The sequence below is a fragment of the Castor canadensis genome, chromosome X (genome assembly GCF_047511655.1).
Source record: "Castor canadensis chromosome X, mCasCan1.hap1v2, whole genome shotgun sequence".
NCBI lineage: Eukaryota > Metazoa > Chordata > Mammalia > Rodentia > Castoridae > Castor > Castor canadensis.
Genome location: NC_133405.1, coordinates 128,775,294 through 128,797,242, shown reverse-complemented (window position 1 = coordinate 128,797,242; position 21,949 = coordinate 128,775,294). Strand labels below are relative to the sequence as shown.

The window sequence follows — 21,949 nt, the reverse complement described above, 5'->3', positions numbered from 1 at the left end:
TTAGAAGAATAAACTATTTTCAATTTTTCCCTGCATGTTTGCTTTTGATGATACTTCAGTTTGAACTCAGGGCTTCATGCTTGCTAGGCAGGCATTCTACTGCTTGAGCCATGCCTCCAACAGAAGCCCTCTTTGATTTTTTAAAAATTTAATTTAATTTTTATTATATTATTGTTGTACTGGGAGTACATTGTGATATTTACCAAAGTTCTTACAATATATCATAGTTGAATTCACCCCTCCATCATTCTCCTTTATCCCGCCTCCCCCCATTCCTGGAACAGTTTCAACAGGTCTCATTTTTCCATTTTCATACATGAGTACATAATATTCCACCATATTTACCCTCCAACACCCTTTCCTTATATCCTCCCTTCCCACTGATGAAAACCCCAGACAGGACCTGTTTTACCTTCCTGTTCTGTTTTTGAAAAAAGGCATTTTTGTTTGTATAAGATAGCTATGCAGGGAGTTTCATTGTGACACTTCCATGTATATATGTATTATATCCCGAATTGGTCCATCCCTCTATTTTTCTCCTTTCTACCTTAGTCCCCTTCTTATGATGATTTCAACAGATTTAAGTATGCATTCTTGTAGAAAAAGTACATCCCTCTCCCATTAGGGCCCTCCTCTTAGTGTGACCTGTTTTTCATTCTTGTCCTTCGTTGTTTAGATGTCTATTTGTTGTTCAGTGGGATTTCTGCTTTGGTATTATACCTGTGCATGCATTGTGCTTAGGTGATGTAACTCCCCTCCACTGCACTTCCTTGCCCTTTTCCCCCATCCTGTGCCATTTAACAGTTTTCAGTGTGTTTCCATGTGTCTTGTTCCTACACAGATATGATGTATTTCATTATTTTTCAGTACCTTTTCTTCTTTTCCTCTTCCTTTGGTCTCCTCTACCAGTCCCACTTTTAGGTACGTATTCTGTATATATTTGTATGTATATATAATATTGCTTGTATTTGTATATTTATATTCCACATTTGAGAGAAAACATGCAGCCTTTGGCTTTCTGACCTGGCAAACTTCACAAAAGGGATAAACTTTCGGTGTAGCCAGCTCGCATACTGGCCGGTTTTCTCTGCTTGTTAATCAAACCGACATCTTTTGCCTCTTTGTCTACATGCCAGAGAGCCCAAGGTTAACTCTCTTTACTCTTCAATTAAGCCAGGCAGTCTTCTACCCTTTACCTCCCTCTGGCCACCAGAGGAGTAAACTTGCCAGCCAAGATGTACAGCTTCAGAGATGTGGTGCCAGGACACTCAGGGAACCAAGGCCAGCACTTATTTTGGGACATGCATTTCATCACGTACGTACTCAAGCTGAGCCCTGAATCCCCCTTTAAAAAGCAGACATTTTCTCTGTGAAATGACACAGGTTTGAGAGGTTGACTCTCCCTGTCCTCCTCTTTGATGAATAATAAGCCTTATTTCCTTTTCCTCAAAACCCTGCTCTTGTTATTTGTGAATTGGCAGTGAGGCCAGGGGACTGGCTTTCTGGTAACAAAATCAGATACTCCAACAAATAATTTGAACATGAATGTTCATAACAGCACTATCCACAATAGCCCAAAGGTGTAAGCAATCCAAATACCCATTACAGACAAATAAAGCGCGATAGATACATACAACGGAATTTATTCAGCCATAAAAAGGAAGGAAGCTCTAACACATGCTACAATATGGATGAGCCTTGAAAACATTAAGGTAAATGAAAGAATCCAGACACAATAAGCCACACACTGAATGATTTCCATTCTATGAGCTATCTAGAATAGACAAATCTATACGTATAGAAGAGAGATCAGTGGCTGCCTGGGGATGGGAGGAGGGAGGAAGGGGTGCAGGGGTTTCTTTTGGAGTGATAATGTTCTGGAACTAGTGCTAGTTGCCCAACATCAGTGAATGCTACTATACTGTTCACTTACAAATGATTAATTATGCTGTGTGAATTTTATCTCAACTGAAAAAATGACTACTCTTGGTTCCTGAGTTTTTTGGATCCCCCTTAAGTTTTGTATTTGACGTGACAGACTTCCTTGCCACTCCACATCTTGGACCTGCTAAATCTTACTTCTACCTGAAAACTAGGGTGAGAAATTGAAATAATATTGGCCCCCCACACAAACTTGTGGTTAAGTTCCAAATAAGAGAATGACTCATTTTTTGACTCAGAATTGACTACAGCACATGCCCTGCCACCCTACAAGTTGGAGAAGGTCCAGTCACCCAGATTCCCGTTCATCATCTTGACATCACTAAGTGCTGGACAGTGGTTTGGGGAGAAGTTTAATCAGCTACAGAAATTTATGAATACCCAAGGCCACCTCTGGAGGGTAAAGAAACCTCTTTGGCTCTGGTTCACAGAAGTAAGCACCATCAGACTCCCTTTGAGCCTTTCCAGCTCATGTTTGGGGAACAGAGTATGGTAATTTCTTCAGGTAATTCCTTCATCATTGCTATAGTTACTTCACAGGCTTAAAAAAAAGAATGTAAGTATTAGTAACAAAGTGAACATACACATCAACAAAGTGACTATACACATCTTTAAAATGCCCCCAGCTCACCTTTACACCATTTTGGCTTGTTGCTAAAGGTCACCATGTTTGAGGCAGACATAAATAGATACAGTTCATCCGACAGTGCTAATAAACCTTCACAGTATTCCCCTCAGACAAACTTGGAGAATTCATGCCAGAGCAGTGAACTCTTAAATGTTCCAAAAGCTAATGAGCGGCTTATCCAATTCGAGGCCTGCCATCACCCCTGGGTAATCCCAGGCTACATCTGCCTCTGAGAATAAATTTCATAAGCTATCCAGGCTGCCCTGTCTTAATGCACAATAGAGCCACAGGGAAAATAAGCTGTCCTCGGACACCCATCCCAACCCCAGCATCTCCCTACAAAGAAACAAAATGCTATTTTATTTTATGCAAATGCAAGGAAATCTGCTTTCCTACAGTAACCTAGATCAGGGTCAGCAAACTGTTTTTGTAAATAAAGTTTTATTGGCACACAGCCATGTCCTTTTATTTCTGTATTGCCTGTGGTTGATTCGCACTGCAATGACAGAGTTGAATAGTTGTGGCAGAGACTGTAAGACCCAAAAGCCTAAAATACTTACTAATCTGGCCCTAGAGAAAAAAAAAGTGCCAGTTCTCAACCTGGTCTACAACTCCAATCACTCCAGTCTCCAGGTACACATTTATAGCTTTGCTTCTATGCTCATTTCTGAGCTCAGATGAAGCCCAAATACTAATTAGTGACAGTGCTGTGGGCTGTTAAGACTGTCCCACTAACAAGGCCAATAAACAGGAGCACCCCAAGGGAGGAGGATCCTGCAAGCGAAGTTCTGTAACGCTCCCATCTACAGTAGGACCACAGCTTCTCTGTAGGACAAACAAACAATACTTAAAGATTCCTTCTTACCCTCTCAGGCAGCCTCTGTTATTCCAAGTCATGTATTAGTTTCAGCTGATTTCCAACTCAGCCATCTTTGCCTCTGAAAAGCTGTCATCACTGACATCACTGTATCCATCACTAGATCAAAAGAGAAACTAATTAAGCAAGGTGTAAAAAAAAGTGCCCTGGATAATTATTCAATTTTCAGTTCCAAATAAGTCCCATAATTAACCTCCACTCAGAGTAAAAATACTAAGGAATATTGTTATCGCTTTGTGATCACCAGAGGAAGAGGTTAGTCCAATCACACGCAGTGACCTCCTTCTTTGGTCAGAGATACTGATTACTTGCTTTCATCATTAATTGGTCATTACTTATTCAGAAAATTTAGAAAAGTATCTCAATTTAGGTTGAAATCTATAATCTTCTTAAGATCATGGGTAAACTTCAAAATAAAAGCCTTGATTGCTAACCCTAACCCTAACCCTTTCCTACTGTGTGCTTTCTACTGGAGGTGTTCTATTTAAAAACTGATTGAAAATGAAAGCCTGAGTTAATGGACCCCTTTTTGTTCTCTGAATCTACTCTTGTCATACGAGGGCCTAAACTCAGTTCACCCAAGCTTGAGCATCACTTAGTCCTCTTCCTGCTGTCTCAATTTGTTCTCAAGTGTATACAATATTACCTGGATGTTCCGAGGGGTTGTTTTTTTTTAGCCTTCTAATGACAACTGTTCCCTTTGTCAATAAGGGGTTCAAGACACACTACCCCAAAATATGGCTCCTTGGCATAGTGAGTATTTTAAGCTGAAACAATTTGAGAGACAGCAGCATGTGTACAGAAAGGCCTCTTGGATCTTCCCTTGCCCTTCTTGCCCTGAAGCAAAACATAAAACCTAGGAAGGATGTCCTTTTTTAAAACAAAAAAACTCAGGGCGTCCTCTTGCTAGCCAGGGCTGTACCACTTGAGCCATGCCTCCAGCCGGGAAGAATGTTCTTGATCTTCCCCCTGAAGCAGGTCCTAAGACCCTCAGGTGAGAGGGTCCCTATACCAGGAGAAAGGGAGCCTCCTGTTGGAGGACACAGGGACACAGAGAAGAATCTGCGTAAATTGGCCTTACTAAGTTGAGACTCCTCCCTCCCTACGGCCCCCACCATCATTACCATGACGCCACACTCTCCAGGATTCTTCACTCTCCAGCAAGCTGCTATAGAAAGCACTAGGGTTTATCTGTTTGTTTGGGTCTTAGTTTCCTTACAAAGACTCCTGTGTCATGTAAAACGTTCCAAAAAACTGCGTAGCTTTTTCTGTAGTTAATCTGTCATCTGTTATCCAGGCCTCAGACACGAACCTAAGCTGGGTAGAGGGAAAAGTGGTTTTCCTCCCCTCCAGCAACATGAAAGGGCTGGAGAACAGTAAACACAGCTGCATGGACCTCATTCTTAGTCAAATGCTAGCCTTTTTTTTTTTCAGCTGCAGATTGGGTTTTGCCTGTGTTCCTCCCTAGACACATAGGAACTGGTCATCTATGGTCAGCAAATCCCACGGGGAACTTGAACTTAGTGGTCATTAGGACTAGGACTTGAATGTTGGCTCAAGACCCGGGAGACACAAGCAGTGCACATAAAAATGTTAGTATCTCTTTAAACTTGCCTTGAAATCCTACCCACTTCAGCTCACATTTTCATTACGATTTATGTCGGCAGCAGGAAAGTTCTCCATTCCAGCAAACTCTCTCATTTGTACAAGGGTTTAGGAAATAATTTGCACAACACACCACTTTCAAATTAGGACTCTATGGGATGCTCTTATTACCATGAGTCACATATGGCATTCAAAACAGGACCAATTACTGACACACCTGTCACCATATAAGAGATGCTTGAACTGCTTTTGCTGAAAAGCATTGACTCCTTACTCGGGCCCACAAATTAACTAAACACAGGAGAAAAGCTTGGCATCTCTGTCTCCATTTTGTACCTGTTGTCTGCCCTTTGCTGTGACCCATTCTTTCCTGTAGCCACCCTGGAATCAAGGAAGGACAGGAATGATAGATACCATCTTTATGACAAGGGCCTGAAACTTCCCCCCAAGGAACAGCAGAGCCTCACAGGACAGACCACCTCTCCAAATGAGGACAATTACCTATAATGATGAGGCTGCACCCTGAAGCAGGAGCAATCATGTCTTGGGAACCAGATGACTGCCCTCAAGTGATGACAGGGATAACTTCTCTGGAACCCCTTTCGGAACCCCCTGACTGAAATAACGGTCAATCAGGCCCCACTCAACCACTGGAGCACACCTGTGACTGGGACTGTTTAACTATGCATACCTTTTGTCCCCTGCACTAATTCTTTGTCTGTGTCAAGCTGAAGCTCGTGTCTACCCTGAAGACGTCTGGAGATGAGCTGAGTGTTTACTCTGCTCCTTCCCACAGCTGCCCAGGCTGCGTAGTACGTCCCCTTCCTCTGCCCTTCACCATGTCTCTTTACTTGGTGTACAGGGGCCAGTGGCCAGACCTGACTTGTGGACGTCCAGGAATTTGGGTCTGGGGTCCAAAGCTCTAATTTCAACCATGCTGGGCTCCCCTATAAATACATCTTCTCCATGAGTCAGCTCTGCAATTAAACTTTTGCTCTGAGCTATGAACTCTCTTGGGCGTCCTCTTGCTTGGTTTCAAGCTCACATTGGTGAATTCCACTACAGTTCTGACAACACTGCCAGGAAGTATCCCCTGCCTGACCCCTCCCAAGCATCTGCTGACCGGTAGCGATGGAAGTCTGAATTCCGTAACAAGTGAAATTTCACTTTTTTAAGGGAAGAAAGGAATGGTTGTATGGAGCAAGCTTTTTCCCACTCCCTTGTTATTACTGAACCTAACTGGGGCTAACTGGATAGCGACGGGAGATGCAGAAAAGACACAGGATAGACAGACAGACAGAAAGTGGGATCAGGTGTGTTGGGTGCTCGGGTGGAGACACACAACCTTCATTGCTTCTTTTCTCTATTATTCTCTTCATTTACTCTGCCTCTTTTCTCTGTCTTTATTCTTTAAGGCCTTACTCCTTTACAGTTCTTTAAAACCTTGCTTCTAAAGTCTTTCCTTAAACCTTGCTTCACTATTCTTTAAAACCTCTTTCCTTAGACTCACACTGTCCCATGTTTTCTCCTAGCTTTTCTTTAGCATAATCTCTCTTAAAGTCTTTTCCCCCAGACTTGCAATGTCCCATGTTCTCTGTGGGTTTTCTTTAGCTTAGCTTTGCTAAAGCCTGTGTAAAAAGTTCTCAGTACAGACTTTCTATCATCCCCTCTTTAGCAATTCCCCTTTAGCAATTCTTTTCCCTTCAGCAATTCCCCTTCAGCCATTCCTTTTCCTTCAGCAATCCTTTTCCCTTCCAAAGCCTCCCACATCAAAAAGCCAAAAGCCAAAAGCAAAAGCCTCAAGCAAAAAGCCTTGTCCTCCCTTGGTGAGTCTTTTATACCCAGTGGTAAACAGGGTGAAGCAGCAGTTCTCAGGGAGGGACGTGATATTGTAACAGGAGAAACCTGTGTACCTGCTTCTCTGAATGTAAACAACTTAGGAAAAGCAGCTGTTCTGCATTTTCCTCTTCTGTGGCTAGGGCTGTGCCAATCTCAGCCTACAGATAAACATTTTAGGAAAAGCAGCTGAGCTACATCTTGCCTTTCTTATGTCCAGTTCTCATAGACTTCTCATAATCCACTCTCCACAGTTGTAATTGTTCTACATATAGGGAGTATCAATTAATAGATAAGCCAAATCATAAAAGGCAATCATGTGTTCTGGCTTACATGCTCACTCTCCTCCCTTAACTTTTGGACAAAACAACAGAGGAAGGGGGAGCACCAGAGCAGGGAGAAGAGACAAAAGATTAAGAATTGGGCAGAGTATCTGCCTTTCTCTTTGCAATGTTAAAGCTCCTTGAAGGGTAATGAGGCAGAAAGATGGAAGGCAAGTCTGGTAAGGGATGTCTTAAACTCACCTATTGTCCATGTGTTTTGGGTAGGCCTGGACTCCATCTCCATGTTTTAGAATAATAAACAACACCCATCTTGGCCACACAGAACCACTGTCTAATGATTAGAGGCTGCTAGATTGACATGCCCACTGTATTTTCCAGCTCAGAAAGTATAAAGGTCACAGATAAGAACCACCATTTTGAATCTTTACTCCCATTTCCTGAGTGGGGAGAAGAGAACGTTTCTCCCTTTTTTTCCCCACTGCCCCCTACTTTATCCTGTTATATTTTAAAAAATGGACAGAAAAGACAAGCTATGGTAGCTAAACATATAAAACAGCACATCCTTAAAATCATTAAAGTCAGCCTGGTGCAGTGGCTTACGCCTGTAATCCTAACTACTCAGAAGGCTGAGATTAGGAGGATCGAGGTTCAAAGCCAGCCCCAGGCAAATAGTTAGAGAGGAACGCTATCCTGAAAAATGCCCAACACAAAAAGGGGCTGAAAGCACCTGCCTAGCAAGTGTGAGGCCCTGAGTTCAAACCCCAATATCACCATAAAAAAATAGTAATAATTAAAGCCAAAGATACCTCCAGTTACGCTTTATTTCAGGAAAAATCACTTCCACTCCTATATAGTAGCTGAACAATGTTTTTTAAAATCTGTCCAGAAAAGTTGATATAGCCTCATCCACACACTCTCCTGATTCAAATGCAGAATCCTTGCTGGTTCTATGCTACATTTTGTGTCACAGAATTAGAAAAAAAGGGGATTTAGAAGTTGTACGCAGTTTTCTATCAAAGAAGAAAGGAAGGCCCAGGGTATTCAAGTGACTTGCCTGGCACATAGCTGGTTTGAGGTAGTGCTAGAATTCCTATCACACTAACCCAGGCCACAAGTTGAGGTTTTGGCCGTGCTGCAATGGGGCAGCCGTGCCTGCTGGGACATGTCCTGTGATACCACAAGTGCTAAGAGCTAAACAACCAAGGGAACTCCATTTCCTCAGGTGTCAGATTTTACACACACTTCCTTTCCCCTCTAAGAATAGGGTGTGTTCACATCTTCTCCCTTTCATTCCCCCTCATACTATAAATAGGATTTCTTGACATAAATAAATACTACTTATTAGCCACATACCTTTGGACTGGTCACTTGGCCCCTAAGAGTCAAGAAAAAGTGACAATAACTTCACTAAAATGTTCTGAAGGCCAAAAGAGAATTATAAACTTGTCATGGAAACTATATAAAAATGTGAGCAGTTGCGATCTATGAAGCTACATGTACATAATACGGTACCCCCCACAATTTACAGAAATATAAAAAACCAGAGGAAATCACTAAGGGCGTGATTTTCAGAACTGCTTCCAGTACCAAGTGGAACTCCCTGCCCACATTAGCCAGTGGACTTGGGTGGTCCATTTCTAACCTGTGGGTTCAAATTTCCTATGTGAAGGCTGTGTGCCCCAACTCTGCCAGCACATCAAAATGGCACAGGCTCAGCTTGAGTTTATTCATCTCCATGGTCAATGACTGAGCTCACTAATTTTCTTTCCTATGTGTGCAGAGATCCAGGGTAGGACAATAAAAGAAACCATGATGCTCAAGAACAGAATTATCAAATAGGCATTCCTGCTAAACTTTGCTGATTTTAGGTGTTCACCTGCTGGCAAAAGAAACAAGTGCTAGAAATAAAATGTGGGTCATGAAACGAGCCCAGAAACAGTGGTTGTATACTTTGGGTCCCACTCTGTGCCATGTGTGACTTAGTGGTTTATTTCTGTTTCACACAGAGGCCATCAGCTAGGTTTATCTGGGTATATTTTCACTTAATTAAAGACATATCAGCTCTATCTGAAGACGAGCCTATCTTTCTGAATAATCTATACACACATACATTTCTCACTGGAAGTCTTTTGTTGTTGGTTTTGAGACAAGGTCTCATTATGTAGCCCTGACTAACCTCAAACTCTCGATCATCCTGCCTCAATCTCCCAAGTGCTGGGATTACAGGCGTGCACCCCATACCCTGGTAGATATTAGCGTTTTCTATGTTAAACTCTATGACATGTCACAAGGCACAGTCACATTCATGTACGTCTTGTTACATTTGAGGAGGGGAAATTTTTAATTCTGAACTAATAAAGTAGCTACAAGCCACAGTGGCTACCTAAACTTAAATTAATTAAAATCAAATGAAATATAAAATTCCATTCCTCATGTTCACTAGTCACACATCAAGTGGCCAGTGACTGTCATAGTTGGCAAGTTCACATTACAAAACATTTTCATCATTTCAGAAAGTTTTAATGGATAGTGCTGATTTTAAAACAAGTGAATCATGAGCTTAAAAAAACCAAGCCACATGGCCATGCAATGATCCTCATTGTCATTTCTTTACAAAGTTTTGTTTTTTAAAGGTCTGGCTAGCTACAGTTCATTGAAATCAAAGCAAATGTCTTTCATGCATGCACATGCCCTCAAAAGACCAGAAACTGTGTTTAAAAAAATATTTCACAAAACCATTTCTTTGAAGACAAAAATCACAATCACCAGCAGTGACACACATGGGACTCACTACCGTTTAGGACATTATCTTGATTTACAAGTGTTGACCACAATGGTCTCTGCGTGATTCTTGACAAACAAAAGACGTGTCATAGTCAAACATATTTGACTCCTAGTAAGTTCCCAATATAAGAAAACACATCCCAAGGCATGAGGGAAAGGAGCGCCTCATCTATGCCACCTTTATGCCATCCTGAGACAACCAATAAATCACTTCTTTTCCATTAACAGAAAGAGGGGGTCAGAATTTTAAAAAATTTTAATGGCATAGTTAGGATTCCCAGCATGCATGAGTTCCTACAGTACTTTCTATTAAAATCCATTTCATGTGAAAAAGCACATTGTAAAAACATGTTGCCATGCACGCAGCTCTCCCCAAAGCAGCGTTACTGCTACACTTACCTCCTTCTCAAAGGGCCCCTGGAAGCCATAAAATATAAGAGCAATGGAATAAAAACTTAGTATGCTTTGAATGAGTCCTGCATTTCATAGTAAACAGTAGAACACGACCCAGGTAGGACATTAAAGGCACAGTAATTGGTATTCCGCTGAACTCCATTCCTGGCTGGTAAGCATATCATCAGCACTGCAGTGAGCCATGATCAATGAAAAGCACCTTTTAAACGACAGGTAATCCACCAAGGAAGGAGCGCTCCAATGTGATTTATTAGCAATAATTTACCAGGAAAAAAAAACCTCAAGGTATGGAGTCGAAGTCAAACAATCACAGGGGGAGCTGTTTTAAAAGCACTGCTCCAAAAAAAGAAAAGAAAAAAGCGGAAAAGAATCAGGCTGTTTTTCTAATTCCCTTTTGCTTGAAATGTAACAAAGTGGGGGGGCAGTACTATTTTGATAGCAGGTTAAATTTTTATGAAGCACCATGTTGACCGCGCCTCACAGCTGCCCTAAAGATGAGGAAGAAATTCCCCAGGAAGGTGGCAGACCTAGAAGTCAAATCCACAGCACCTGCTCTTGTCATTGAAACTGTCTCCACGTGGGCGGGGGGGGAATATTTGGGCTATACATTGAATGACCCCTGGCAGCATCAACCATGCAGCCCAAAAGTCAAAAAGCAAGGTGACTCCCAGTTTGAAACTGGAAATTGAATGTCAGATTCCTCCAGGGGGAGAGAAGGGGGAGGGGGAGGAAGAGCAGCTTACACTGTGAATCAGAGCAAGAAAAGCCACCCAAAGAGGGCTAAGCAGCCTTAGGGGGAAGAATGTTCACTCTGCAATCAACAGAGGGTGCCCACCTCCTTCACCCCCATCTTAACGATTAACTGAGCCAGCATCCGATTGATAGTCCCCTCTCACTAAGCAGTTTGGAAACATATATCAAGAGCCGAGAGGCAAAGGCATTAAAACTCTCTGGGGACTGAGGGGGCTGCAAGTTGTTCCATATGGATTTATGTGCATTTTATCCTATAAACCAAGTTTTAAACTCCCAAATAGAGGGGGAAGATCATGCTGACAGCAGAAGACAGATTAAGAGGAGGAAAGTTGGAGGCATAGAAACCAGGTAGGAGGCTTTGCAGCAGGCGAGAGATGAAGGAGATTGGAACTAGGGTAAAAATTATTAATAATATCCTAATAACAATAATTCCCATTGTAAGTTCCCATAGACCAGGCACTGTGCTAAGTGCTTTAGTGTAAAACTTAATCTTCATTACAAGTGGGGACTAGTACCATCCCTTTGTGTGTGTGTGTGTGTGCGCGCGCGCGTACGTGTGTGTTGCTGGGAATAGAACCCAGGACTTTGTGAATGCTAAGCAAGTGCTCTACCACCGAGCTACACTCTCAGCCCACATCGCTTTTCTATAAAGATATCAATGCACGAAAGAGTGAGGTCACAAGGGCTGGCAGAGTGGCTCAAGCACTCTACCCAGCAAGCGTGAGGCCCTGAGCTCAAACCCCAGTGCTGCCCCCCAGCCCCGAAAAAGAGCAAGGTCACAACCTTGTATGTAATTATATACAAACTTACATGTAGGACATGTTTGTAACAGTGAAACTACTCTATGGAACTCAGAGGAGGCGGAAAAGGAAAAGAGAATGACAGTCACCAATATCGAAATGCATTACATCAGTGCAGGCAGAGGACATCGCCATAGGGACTGAACGCTGCTGAATGATGGGGTGGGAGGTAAGGGGATAAGGCAGAGTAGCAGAGGGAGCTGAACTGACCAAAGTAAAGCAAACTCACAGCGGGGCTACATCGAGAACCCCTTTGAACACTGACTTTGGAATTAAAAATGAAAGACGGGACTGTAAAATAGGTTCTGTGAGAGGGTGGGTACTTGTGGGAGGGGGAGGGGGAGTAGAGGAGATGAAGGAGGGTGAATATGGTCGGTAGACTTTATATGCATATATGAAATAGAACAATGAAACCTCTTGCAATTGCTTTAAATGGGGTGGGGAGGGGTTGGGGGGGAGATGGTGGGGGCAATCTAACCACCTATTTGGAATTGTCACAATGAATCCCCCCTGTACAACGGATCTATCCTAATAAAAATGGGGGAAAAAAGAGCTGGGGCTGGGTTTGAACTCAGAGAGTCCCGACTCCAGAGCCTATGTTCTGAAAGCCCAAGCCACATTCCTTTGAGCAGGGCAAAAAACATAGGGAAGATGGAGTAGACTGCGACAGCAGGAGCCTCCAGGACCTGCTGGCTACGAGGGATGGGGGCAAGGGAGGAGAGCTCCGCGCACTCATGGGAGCAGCCAGGTCACTGGGTAGCACTGGCAGGAAGATGTCTATCCTGATGTCAGCTCATGCTGGCGACCTGGAAGCACCCCGAGGGTAGGACCATGGAGGACAGAAGGAGCTCTTGAGATGGCAGCATTTCCCAGGCTGCTGGGACTGTGCGTGTGTGGATCTGTGTCCTTTCCCAGACCAGGTTCTGTAGCTGAAGAGCCCTAGAAGAAAGCCTGGATGCCGGGCGCCAGGGGTTCGAACACCAGGAAACTACGTTCAAACTGGTATGTCTGTTCAGTTACTGGGAAGTGAGTGCATGGCTCTCATCACAACCTCAGGAGGTTATCTATACCCCCCAAATCTAAAGAAAACTCACCCTATCTGGTCAGTCCCCAGGACAGGGGATGTGCTCTTTTGCAAAGAGAAGGAAGGAGGGAAGGGAGGGAAAGAAGGGGAGAGGGAGGAAGAAAGGCAACAGCAACAAAAAAAGTCAATTAAAAATACATGCATGGAAATAACATAAGGAAACTCCCTGTGTAGCTACCTTTATCTCAAGCTAAAATGTCATGTGTTTCATTTTATCTTTTCCCCTTTTTTTCTCCTGCAAGGTCAGAGAACAAGAGGGCAGAACAAGAACTGTCCAAGGGGGATGGCTGGCACCAGTGGGAGGGGGGAAGTATTGGGGAAGGAGGGTAAAATGTGTACACATGTATGCAAATGCAAAAATGATACCTGTCGAAACTATTTCAGGAATGGGGAGAGGGTGGTGAAGGAGAATGGTTGAGAAAGTGAATTCAAGTATGATATATTTGGTACATTGTAAAAACCTGTGTAAATGTCACAATGTACCCTCACCCATCAGAACAATAAAGAAAAAAAAAGAATATACATTACTATTCTATATATATATATATATATATATATATATATATATATATATACATACATATATATATATATATATACAGAAGCTAGGGCTAGGTATGGGTCTTGAGTTCCAGGCCACCCTGAGCTACATAGTGAGACCCCATTTCAAGAACCAAAAGCGAACAAACCCAACCCACCCCCACAAAACCCCAATTCCTGATGTAAGAACTGATTCAAATAAGGGTTTCAGTGGATGCCTTCCTCCGTCCCTCCCTCCCTTGCTTCCTTCCTTCCTTCCTTTTGCCTTTTCTGACTCACAGAATTTCAAAAACTGTAATGTGTTATAATCCAACATTGTCATTGTTCCTTTCAAAGTTCAAATTGTCCAAAGTGATGCAAGTGGGAGTCCTACCATGCTGGTTTCTCCGACCTTGCAAAACACAAACCCCTTGTTCTCAGCCTTCCTCGCATTCAGGGATGTGCTCCAGTCCCCTCTTGTACTTCCCTGGTCCAGCCGTGACACCAGAGCCCTATTTCATTTCAGTGTGTGTGGTATTTTAGAAACCAAAAGGCAGAAAAATATTCCTTTGCAAAGGCTAGTTCTCCACAGGCACTAGCCTAACCAGGTGATAACACAGCATTATCCACAGTGGGACAACCTGGCCTTAGGTGCCTCCTCATGTGTGCCCGGAAGGCACATAATAGCCCCCAACGAACTGTTTGACTTGCTGGAGGAATGGCTCAAGTGGTGAGTACCTGCCTAGCAAGCTCAAGGCCCTAGGTTCAAACCCCAGCGTGCAAAACAACAACAACAACAACAAAAAGGTTGACCTGTTTCTAGTCATGAGAAAGCAATCAGATGCCTCCAGTTTCTGGATATTTCTACAAGGCAACTGGAGTCCTCATAAAAGTCAATGTTATGAAAAGCTAACGTAAGCCAGGTGTGGTGGCACATGTCTGCAATCGCAGCACTCAGGAAGGTGAGGTAGAAGAGAGTTCAAGGCCAGCCTGGGGTACACATAGAGGCCCCATCTCAAAACTATATACATGAGCTAAAATGACAGGGCAATTTATCCAAACGAAAAGAAAGTAAGGCAACATAACCAAAGGAACTTTGAAGGGATAAGTGATGAAAGTTTATTTAAAAAAAAAAAAGCCAGGAGTATGGCTCAAATGGTAGAGCACACAGGTCCTGAGTTCAAATCCTAGTCACCATCAAAAAAAGAAAAAGTTAAAATGATATTTGTGGATAGACAGAGGAATTTAAGTATGGACTAGATCTTAGATCATGTCATGGAATTCCTATTTATTTTCTTAGGTGTGATGATTTTATAATTATGTAAGAAAATGTCTTGAATTTTAGGAAATTCACTACAAAGTATTTCAATATGAAGTGCTATGATGCTTACAGCTGATGTACATGTGGTTCAGAAGTAAGTCTGTACAAAGGAGGTGGGGAAGGCAAGGAAAGGTAAAATTTTAACAAGTGACGAATCTCACTGAAGGGTATACAAGTGTTCACTGTCCTATTCTTTCATCTTTTCTGTAGATTGAGAAGTTTCCAAAATACAAGAATTGGAGGAGAAATATATATTCTCACTATTATGATTAGAACCAAGGAAAGAGTCACATACAGGTACAAAATAAAGACTGGAAGGAAATGATTTAAAACAAGCACAGTGACTACGTTAAGCTAGTGGATTTATTGGTGCTTTTCCCCCCAAATTTTCTGTAATGCTACATCTAAAAGTTAACAGAAAACAACCTTCCCAGGCTGGAAGTCAGCATATTACTTAGAAGGAAAGACAGACCAGGGACAATGGTACATGAAGTGGGTTCCTTCTCTCCCTGACTGCTGTCAGGATTCAAATAAAAGCACAGAAGTAGGGGCTGGGGTGCACCTCATGATAGAGCAATCACTTAGCAGATGCAAAGCCCTGGTCAAACTTCAGCACTCCTCCTCCCCCAAAAAAGTATAGCAAAAAGGGTACACACAAAGGAATACACAAGGGAGGCAGAAAATGGAAGAATGTGCTTCCTTTAAGGGCCATCTCCTTAGGAAGTAGCTTCAGCTCCTGGGTGTAGACTGAAATAGTCAAGCAGATACAGGGAATCACTGAGTACTTTCCCTCCTGTCTTGCCATAAAGATGATTTCTCTGCACAAGACACAGTAAATGTTGGTTGGAGACATGGAATGCAAGGTCCTAAACCTAGAATAAAATGTTACTCGGTTGTCTTAAGAGTCCAGTTTTAAACTTTAAAAGCATGTTTCCCCAAAGAGCTGCATTTCTGAGAACTGCAGACTGAAGCCAGTCTACATTCTTGCTTTCTATCCAGGCAAGGCCTGACCTGACAAATGGGCGTGATAAATGCCCAGGTCATAAAACTGGAAGTTGGTGTGTAGTGATTGGGCCTAAGAGCTTAGCAGGGCAGCCATGCAGACACGTGTGCTTAAAAACAACCCATCGACTTCAGACTCCAATCCTTCTTTTGTTGCTTAAAAATGGCACTCCTGGGGCTGGGAGGTGGTGTGGCTCAGTGGTAGAGTGTGTGCTTAGTATGAGCAGAGCCTTGTAGTCAATCCCAGCAACCCCCCAACAATTCCTGACACAACTGTGTGCTTTGTTTCTAGATACTAAGATTTCTAGATACTAACTTGCGATTACAAGAACCTTAGCATATCCTATTTAGTGCAAGTCTCCTGATTTTTTTCCTTACAATTACAGGAAGCAATTGTCATTCCACTCACTACACTGTGCCAGCAAGGCCATGCAAACTTGTGGTTACCTTTAATACATCTAAATGTAAATTTAGACCCCAGAAGAGAGATGCCACCAAAGAATTATGATAATTTGTTTAAAAGATCATAATTCCCCCTTCTCATTGGACTTATTCTAAAAATAGTGGGGTTTATTCTTGTTGTTTGTTTGGTGGGGGGGGTTGTTTGTTTTTGGTGGTACTGGGGTTTGAACTCAGGGCCTTATACTTGCAAGGCAGGCACTCTACCACTTGTGCCACACCTCCAGCCACCTTTGGTTTTAGGTTATTTTTTAGATAGGGTTTCTCTTTTTGCATGGGTGCTAGCTTTAAACCACAGTCCTCCTACATATTCCTCCCAGTAACCGAGATCACGGGCATGTACTACTATGCCCAGCTTATTGCTTGAGATGGGGGTCTTGCTAACTTTTTACCCAGCTTGGCCTCAAACCCCTATCCTCCCAATCTTCATCTCCTGAGTAGTCAAGATTACAGGCGTGAGTCACTGTGTCTGGTCTCCTAAAAATGGTTTATTAATTAGAATTGTGCAAAATGGAGTTAACGCAGCAGGCCTGAAGTGGCCATCTTTAGAAATGCTTACAGGGTTGGTTCTTTTGGTTTGGTGGGACTGGGGTTTGAACTCAGGGCTTCACACTTGCAAAGTAGGCACTCTAATACTTGAGCCACACCTCTAGTCCATTTTGCACTGGTTATTTTGGAGATGAGGTCTCAAAAACTATTTGCCTAGGCTGGCCTCGAACTGCAAACCTCCCAATCGCAGCCTCTCAAGTAGCTAGGATTACAGGTATGAGCCACCAGTGCCCAGCTTATAGGGTTGTTTCTTGACTGGTGTCTTGGAATGTGGCTCTCAGAAGGTGCACTTCTTGACTAACTGATAAGGTTATTTCCCTGAGCCTAGGTTATTTGCGCAAACAAGGTGATTTATGGTGAACACTGTTTCCTTCTGGGGAGTGGAGAATTTTAGGGGTTGCTAGGTTGGGAACGAGGCCTCAGTAAAATCCCTGAACACCAAGCCTCACACAGCGCTATGGCAGAAACCTCACACACAGGCCGTTGCATTTTCACAGCTGGAAGCACAGTGCACCTAGGCGATTTATCACAGGAGGGAGGGAGCCCAGGAAACCCGAAAATGGGTTCCTCCAGACTCCACCTACTTTGTTTTCTCTTGTCCATGTTGACTGTGTCACTGTGGTAAACAGCTGTGAACATAACTCTGATTCCTTCTCGAGAATCACCAAATGTGTGGATGGTCTTGAGAGCCCAAAACAAGACTCTTAGTTTGACTGTGCATGCATTTCTTAGTAGCTCATAAAAGCCTAAAAAATACTACTCTGAAATTATTATGCCCTTGGACGGATGGCTACAGGTCTAAAACCAGGTAGAGTTGGTCTTCATAACTGCTGCTATTCTGAAGATAACAGGGTGGCTGACAATTTTGTTCACCAGCTCTAAGGCCTCAAATAATATTCGTACTACAACTTCCCAAGTGCTCAAAGACAATATTCTCCATTAGGCAAATGCAGAGGTCACTGCTCAGGTGTTCTTATGCAAGACATCAGATGTCCCGGGAGCTATACATTTGAATATCATCAGAGTCAGTTTCCGGGAAAGGAAGTCATTATTCTAGTGTTCATTACATAAAGTAATCTTGAAAGAAAATTGAAAGTTGAAAGAAATACAGCTCCGACTCAGCTCGCATTAGAGCCTGGCCATCAAAAGCAGTCATTTGCTTTTCAAAGTTCACTAATTCCACATAGCTGGACAGAGAGGAGCTGAAGAGCAGGACTCCTTTGTAATCCTGGTGTTTGTGACTCGATTAATTCTTCCTTGTCACCATTCTTGCTTGAGCGAACTTTACCATGTGTCAAGATTAGACTAGACTATCTCCATTCTCCTCTGCTACTAGTATTTATTACTTTAATGGTAATAATCAATGCCTGTGTGCTGGGAAGCCAGGGAGACACAGATAAAGGATGCGCTTTAAGGTGCCAGTTTGTGGGGGATACGTAAGAATTCTCTTGCAACTGTGGAAGGCCACTTGTCAGCTGGAAGTCCAGTACCAGCATCAGAATTTTGTTAAGAGGGTTTTCCCTCCCTCCAAGACATACTTTGCACTGTTTAGGAGTTGCCAGCAAGCAGTTTTCTCAGAAACTACTGGGGAGATCACCATTCAGCAGGCCACAGGACACAGGTGGACAGTCCATATGAGCCACACAAGGGTCACATGACAGCTGGTGCCTGCAAACGGTCCAGAAAAATAAAAGCAAGTAATTTCTCCCACCCATCTAACTTGTCCCGCCGTCTCTACTAAAGTAATAGAGGCTAAAAGTGGCCATGAAGGGTCACAGTGCACATGCGACATGGAATCCCACTGGAATTTTCTTTCTGTTGCATAAGCTGTGCAGCCTGAGAACACAGGAGGGTCTTCTTTGCATGAAATCTCTCATGCCCAACCTTGGCATGTGAGGCAGATAGTGTGGAGACCTCAGCTGAAGCAGGGAAGGACCCAGGGCTCCCTCAGTCTGCTCCTCATGGCGGGCTATGCTCCAGCTCTGCGGGCACAGTTTGAAAACCAGTGCATTGGGTCAAGACGGCAAGGAATGATGGTTATTCAGTAAGACATAGGGCAAGTGAACACACAGGAAAAGGGCAAGTGAAGGCTGTGGGCCTTCTCCTAGCAGTCGATGCCACCAACAAGAAGGCTCATGTACCAAACTCACACAGACACCCCGGGCACAGACCCTGGCAGCCGTCGACAGCAGTAATGCAATGACTGTTTGATAGGATGAGGGTCGACAATGGAGATGTTCTAACAACATACGTGGTTACTGTGGTAATTGTCTCCCCCATTTTTGGATGAGAAGTAAAGATGTAAATAAACTCTCTCCAAACTAGTACTTAATCAGCTTCTTCTTTTTTTTTTTTTTTTTTTTTTTGCTGTTACTGGGGTTTGCTGGGGTTTGCACTTAGGGCCTCACACGTGCTAGGCAGGCGCTCTATAACTTGAGGCACACCATCAGCCCCCAAAACTAATATTTAAATGTAATGAAATTTCAATGAAAATGTCTAATTTTTTACACAAACCTGATCTTAACAATTCACCTGGAAGAACAACAAAATACTTTTGTTTTGTTTTGATTTTTGTACTTTTTGAAGCAGGGTCTGTAGCCCAGGCAGGCACTGCACTCATGAACCTCCTGCCTCAGCCTCTCAAGTGCTGAGATTAGAGACATGCACCACCACGCCCTGCCAGCAAAATACATTTTTTCCCCCATGGTACTAAGGCTTGAACTCAGAGCCTGGTGCATGCTAGGCAAGTGCTCTACCACTTGAGCCATGCCTAGTCCACAAAATACATTTAAAAATTTTTGAATAATAAGGGGACAGGGAAGGTATGGTCTTAGTTTAGAATAATGCTGCAATAATGAAAAGAAGAGTAAAGGTTCAGGTATAAGGGAATGAAATATAATCAACTGAACAAAAGAGAAATCTCTTAAATAAAGCCAAATTACTTAATTTACAATTTATAGGGCAAAGAGGGGGAATCAGACCCCTACCTCACATAGTTCACTAAGAATAAACTCCATATAGATTATAGACTTAAATTAAATGTCAAAACCATAAAAGTGCTAGAAGAAAACATCAGGGTTATTAGTTATATAATTTTTCCATAGGAAAAGACTTTAGGCATATACTAAAGGATTTGCATGAATTTTTATAAGACACAGGATTGCATAAAGTCCTTACTTTTAATAAAAGCTGCCATTAACAAGCTAGAAGATCCCTGTACAAGTATCATGTACTACTAAAAATGTAAAAAAAAAGGGGCTGGGCACCAGTGGCTCACCCCTGTAATCCTAGCTACTCAGAAGGCAGAGAACAGGAGGATCATGGTTTGAGGTCAGTTCAAGCAAAAAGTGAGACCCTATCTCAAAAATACCCAACACAGAAAAAAAGGGCTGGTGGAGTGGCTCAAGCAGTAGAGCACCTGCCTAGCAAGCATGAGGCCCTGAGTTCAAAACCCAATACCACCAAAAGAAACAAACAAATAAGCTAGAAGAAAAACAAAACTACTTTGGAAAAAACCTGCAATCTAACAAAGGATTAATGATCCTTATATAAAACACTTGCCCAAAAGTAAGGAAAAGAACACAACAACAAAAGGGAAAAAAGAAGCAAAGAATATGAACAGGCTACTCATAAAACAAACAGTCAATAAACATATACAGTAACTATACATACTTATTAACTGAAGAATAAACAAAAGAAAATCTAATTTTTTGCCTATCAAAATTTCTAAAATAATAGCCAGAATCAGCATGATTTGGAAAGCTAGCACATTACTGCTGTAGATGTGTTTAAAATATTTTCATGAAGAGAAAAAAAAATCCATTCAGGGGAAAAAAGTGATCCTTCACTTTACAAAAATTCTATAATGAGATTCAATTTGGCAAGACACCTAAGATGTTAGTATCTATGCATCCGGGTCACTGCTAGGTGCAGTAAAGCTGGTTACCTGGAAGACGGTTTGCACATCTGTTGCAGGTAGGCACTCAGGTTTCCAGTTGCTGCAAGTAAGAGTCCCAAGTATGGTGGGGAAGGCTTCATCGGCCTTGAAGAAAACTCAGGGTGGAATTGGACACCAACAAAGTAGGGATGATCTGAAAAGAGAATGATCAGGATGTGACTGAAACAGACAAACATGAGAACTGCTTGACAGGCTGTCTTATCTTTGAAGAAGAAAACTCATTAAGTTCTAAGGTGATTATTTAACTTGTCATCACAGTTACTTTCATGATCCTTTTTTGTAGAATCTTAAACCGTAAAACACATTTCATTTAATAAGAGATCTGGAGATTTCCTTGTAGAAGATGTTAGAGTGAGCAAAGTTAAGCAAGGGTTTCTGAGTGCCATAATGAATCAATTCTGCTTTCCCAAGGTGACCTGCTTGTCGAAGGCCCTTTGTGGACTTATGTTGGCTCTATTTCTGTGATACCCCTCAGACTTTAAGCTAACACTGGGTCACTCTTTTTCTTAGATGGCTTCAGGCCATTTCCTAAAGGTCTTCTCCTCCCCCAAGGGAAGGGTCCCTTGGGATAAACCAACACAACACTGACCCAGTGGGCTGCCTCTGGAAATAGTGAGGACAACTATCTTTCTTTCTTTTCTTTTTTTTTTTTTTTTACAACTATCTTTCTAGTCAATGTGACATGGTGGGTATTAATGACAGCACCATAAAAGAGAACTGGCACTCATATTTCAGCCTAGTCAACTGATCCATTGTGATGAAGATGTTCTCAGTGATAAAAGGATGGCCTTTCCACATGTTAATGGCAGTCACAGCTCAAGATGGTAAGAGTTTAATTTTTTCTTCCTTATGCTTTCCTGTAGTGTATGAACCTTTACAATGAGCATACATTACATATATTATCATGGAGGAAAATTAAGTTATTTTCATATTAAGAGTTGTAAGAAGTACTTCAAAAAAGTAGCTTTTCCAAGATACCTGCCTGGAATCTTCTGTTTTGGAACTGTAAGAATTAAACAGGCAACATTTTCAAATCTACAATTTCAAATTCCTTCCTACCCCCACGCCCATCAGAACTCTAAAACCCCAGATTAGGAAACACATAATTTGAGCACGTCTCTAATCCCATCATCAC

General features: G+C 42.4%; 1 protein-coding gene across 5 annotated transcripts in view; it reads right to left on the bottom strand.

The window, feature by feature from the left end:
• Window positions 1–1,627: 1,627 nt before the first annotated feature.
• Window positions 1,628–21,949, bottom strand: part of Ctps2 (CTP synthase 2) — a 103,035-nt gene continuing 82,713 nt past the window's right edge. For all 5 annotated transcript variants that reach the window (XM_074063668.1, XM_074063664.1, XM_074063666.1 and 2 more), the window contains 3 exons: window positions 20,803–20,947; window positions 3,435–3,545; window positions 1,628–2,482 (listed from right to left, as the gene is read on the bottom strand). In XM_074063668.1, coding sequence (XP_073919769.1) covers window positions 3,476–3,545; window positions 20,803–20,947 — 215 coding nt within the window. In that variant the 3' untranslated portion in view covers window positions 1,628–2,482; window positions 3,435–3,475. The remainder of the gene's footprint in view (window positions 2,483–3,434; window positions 3,546–20,802; window positions 20,948–21,949) is intronic.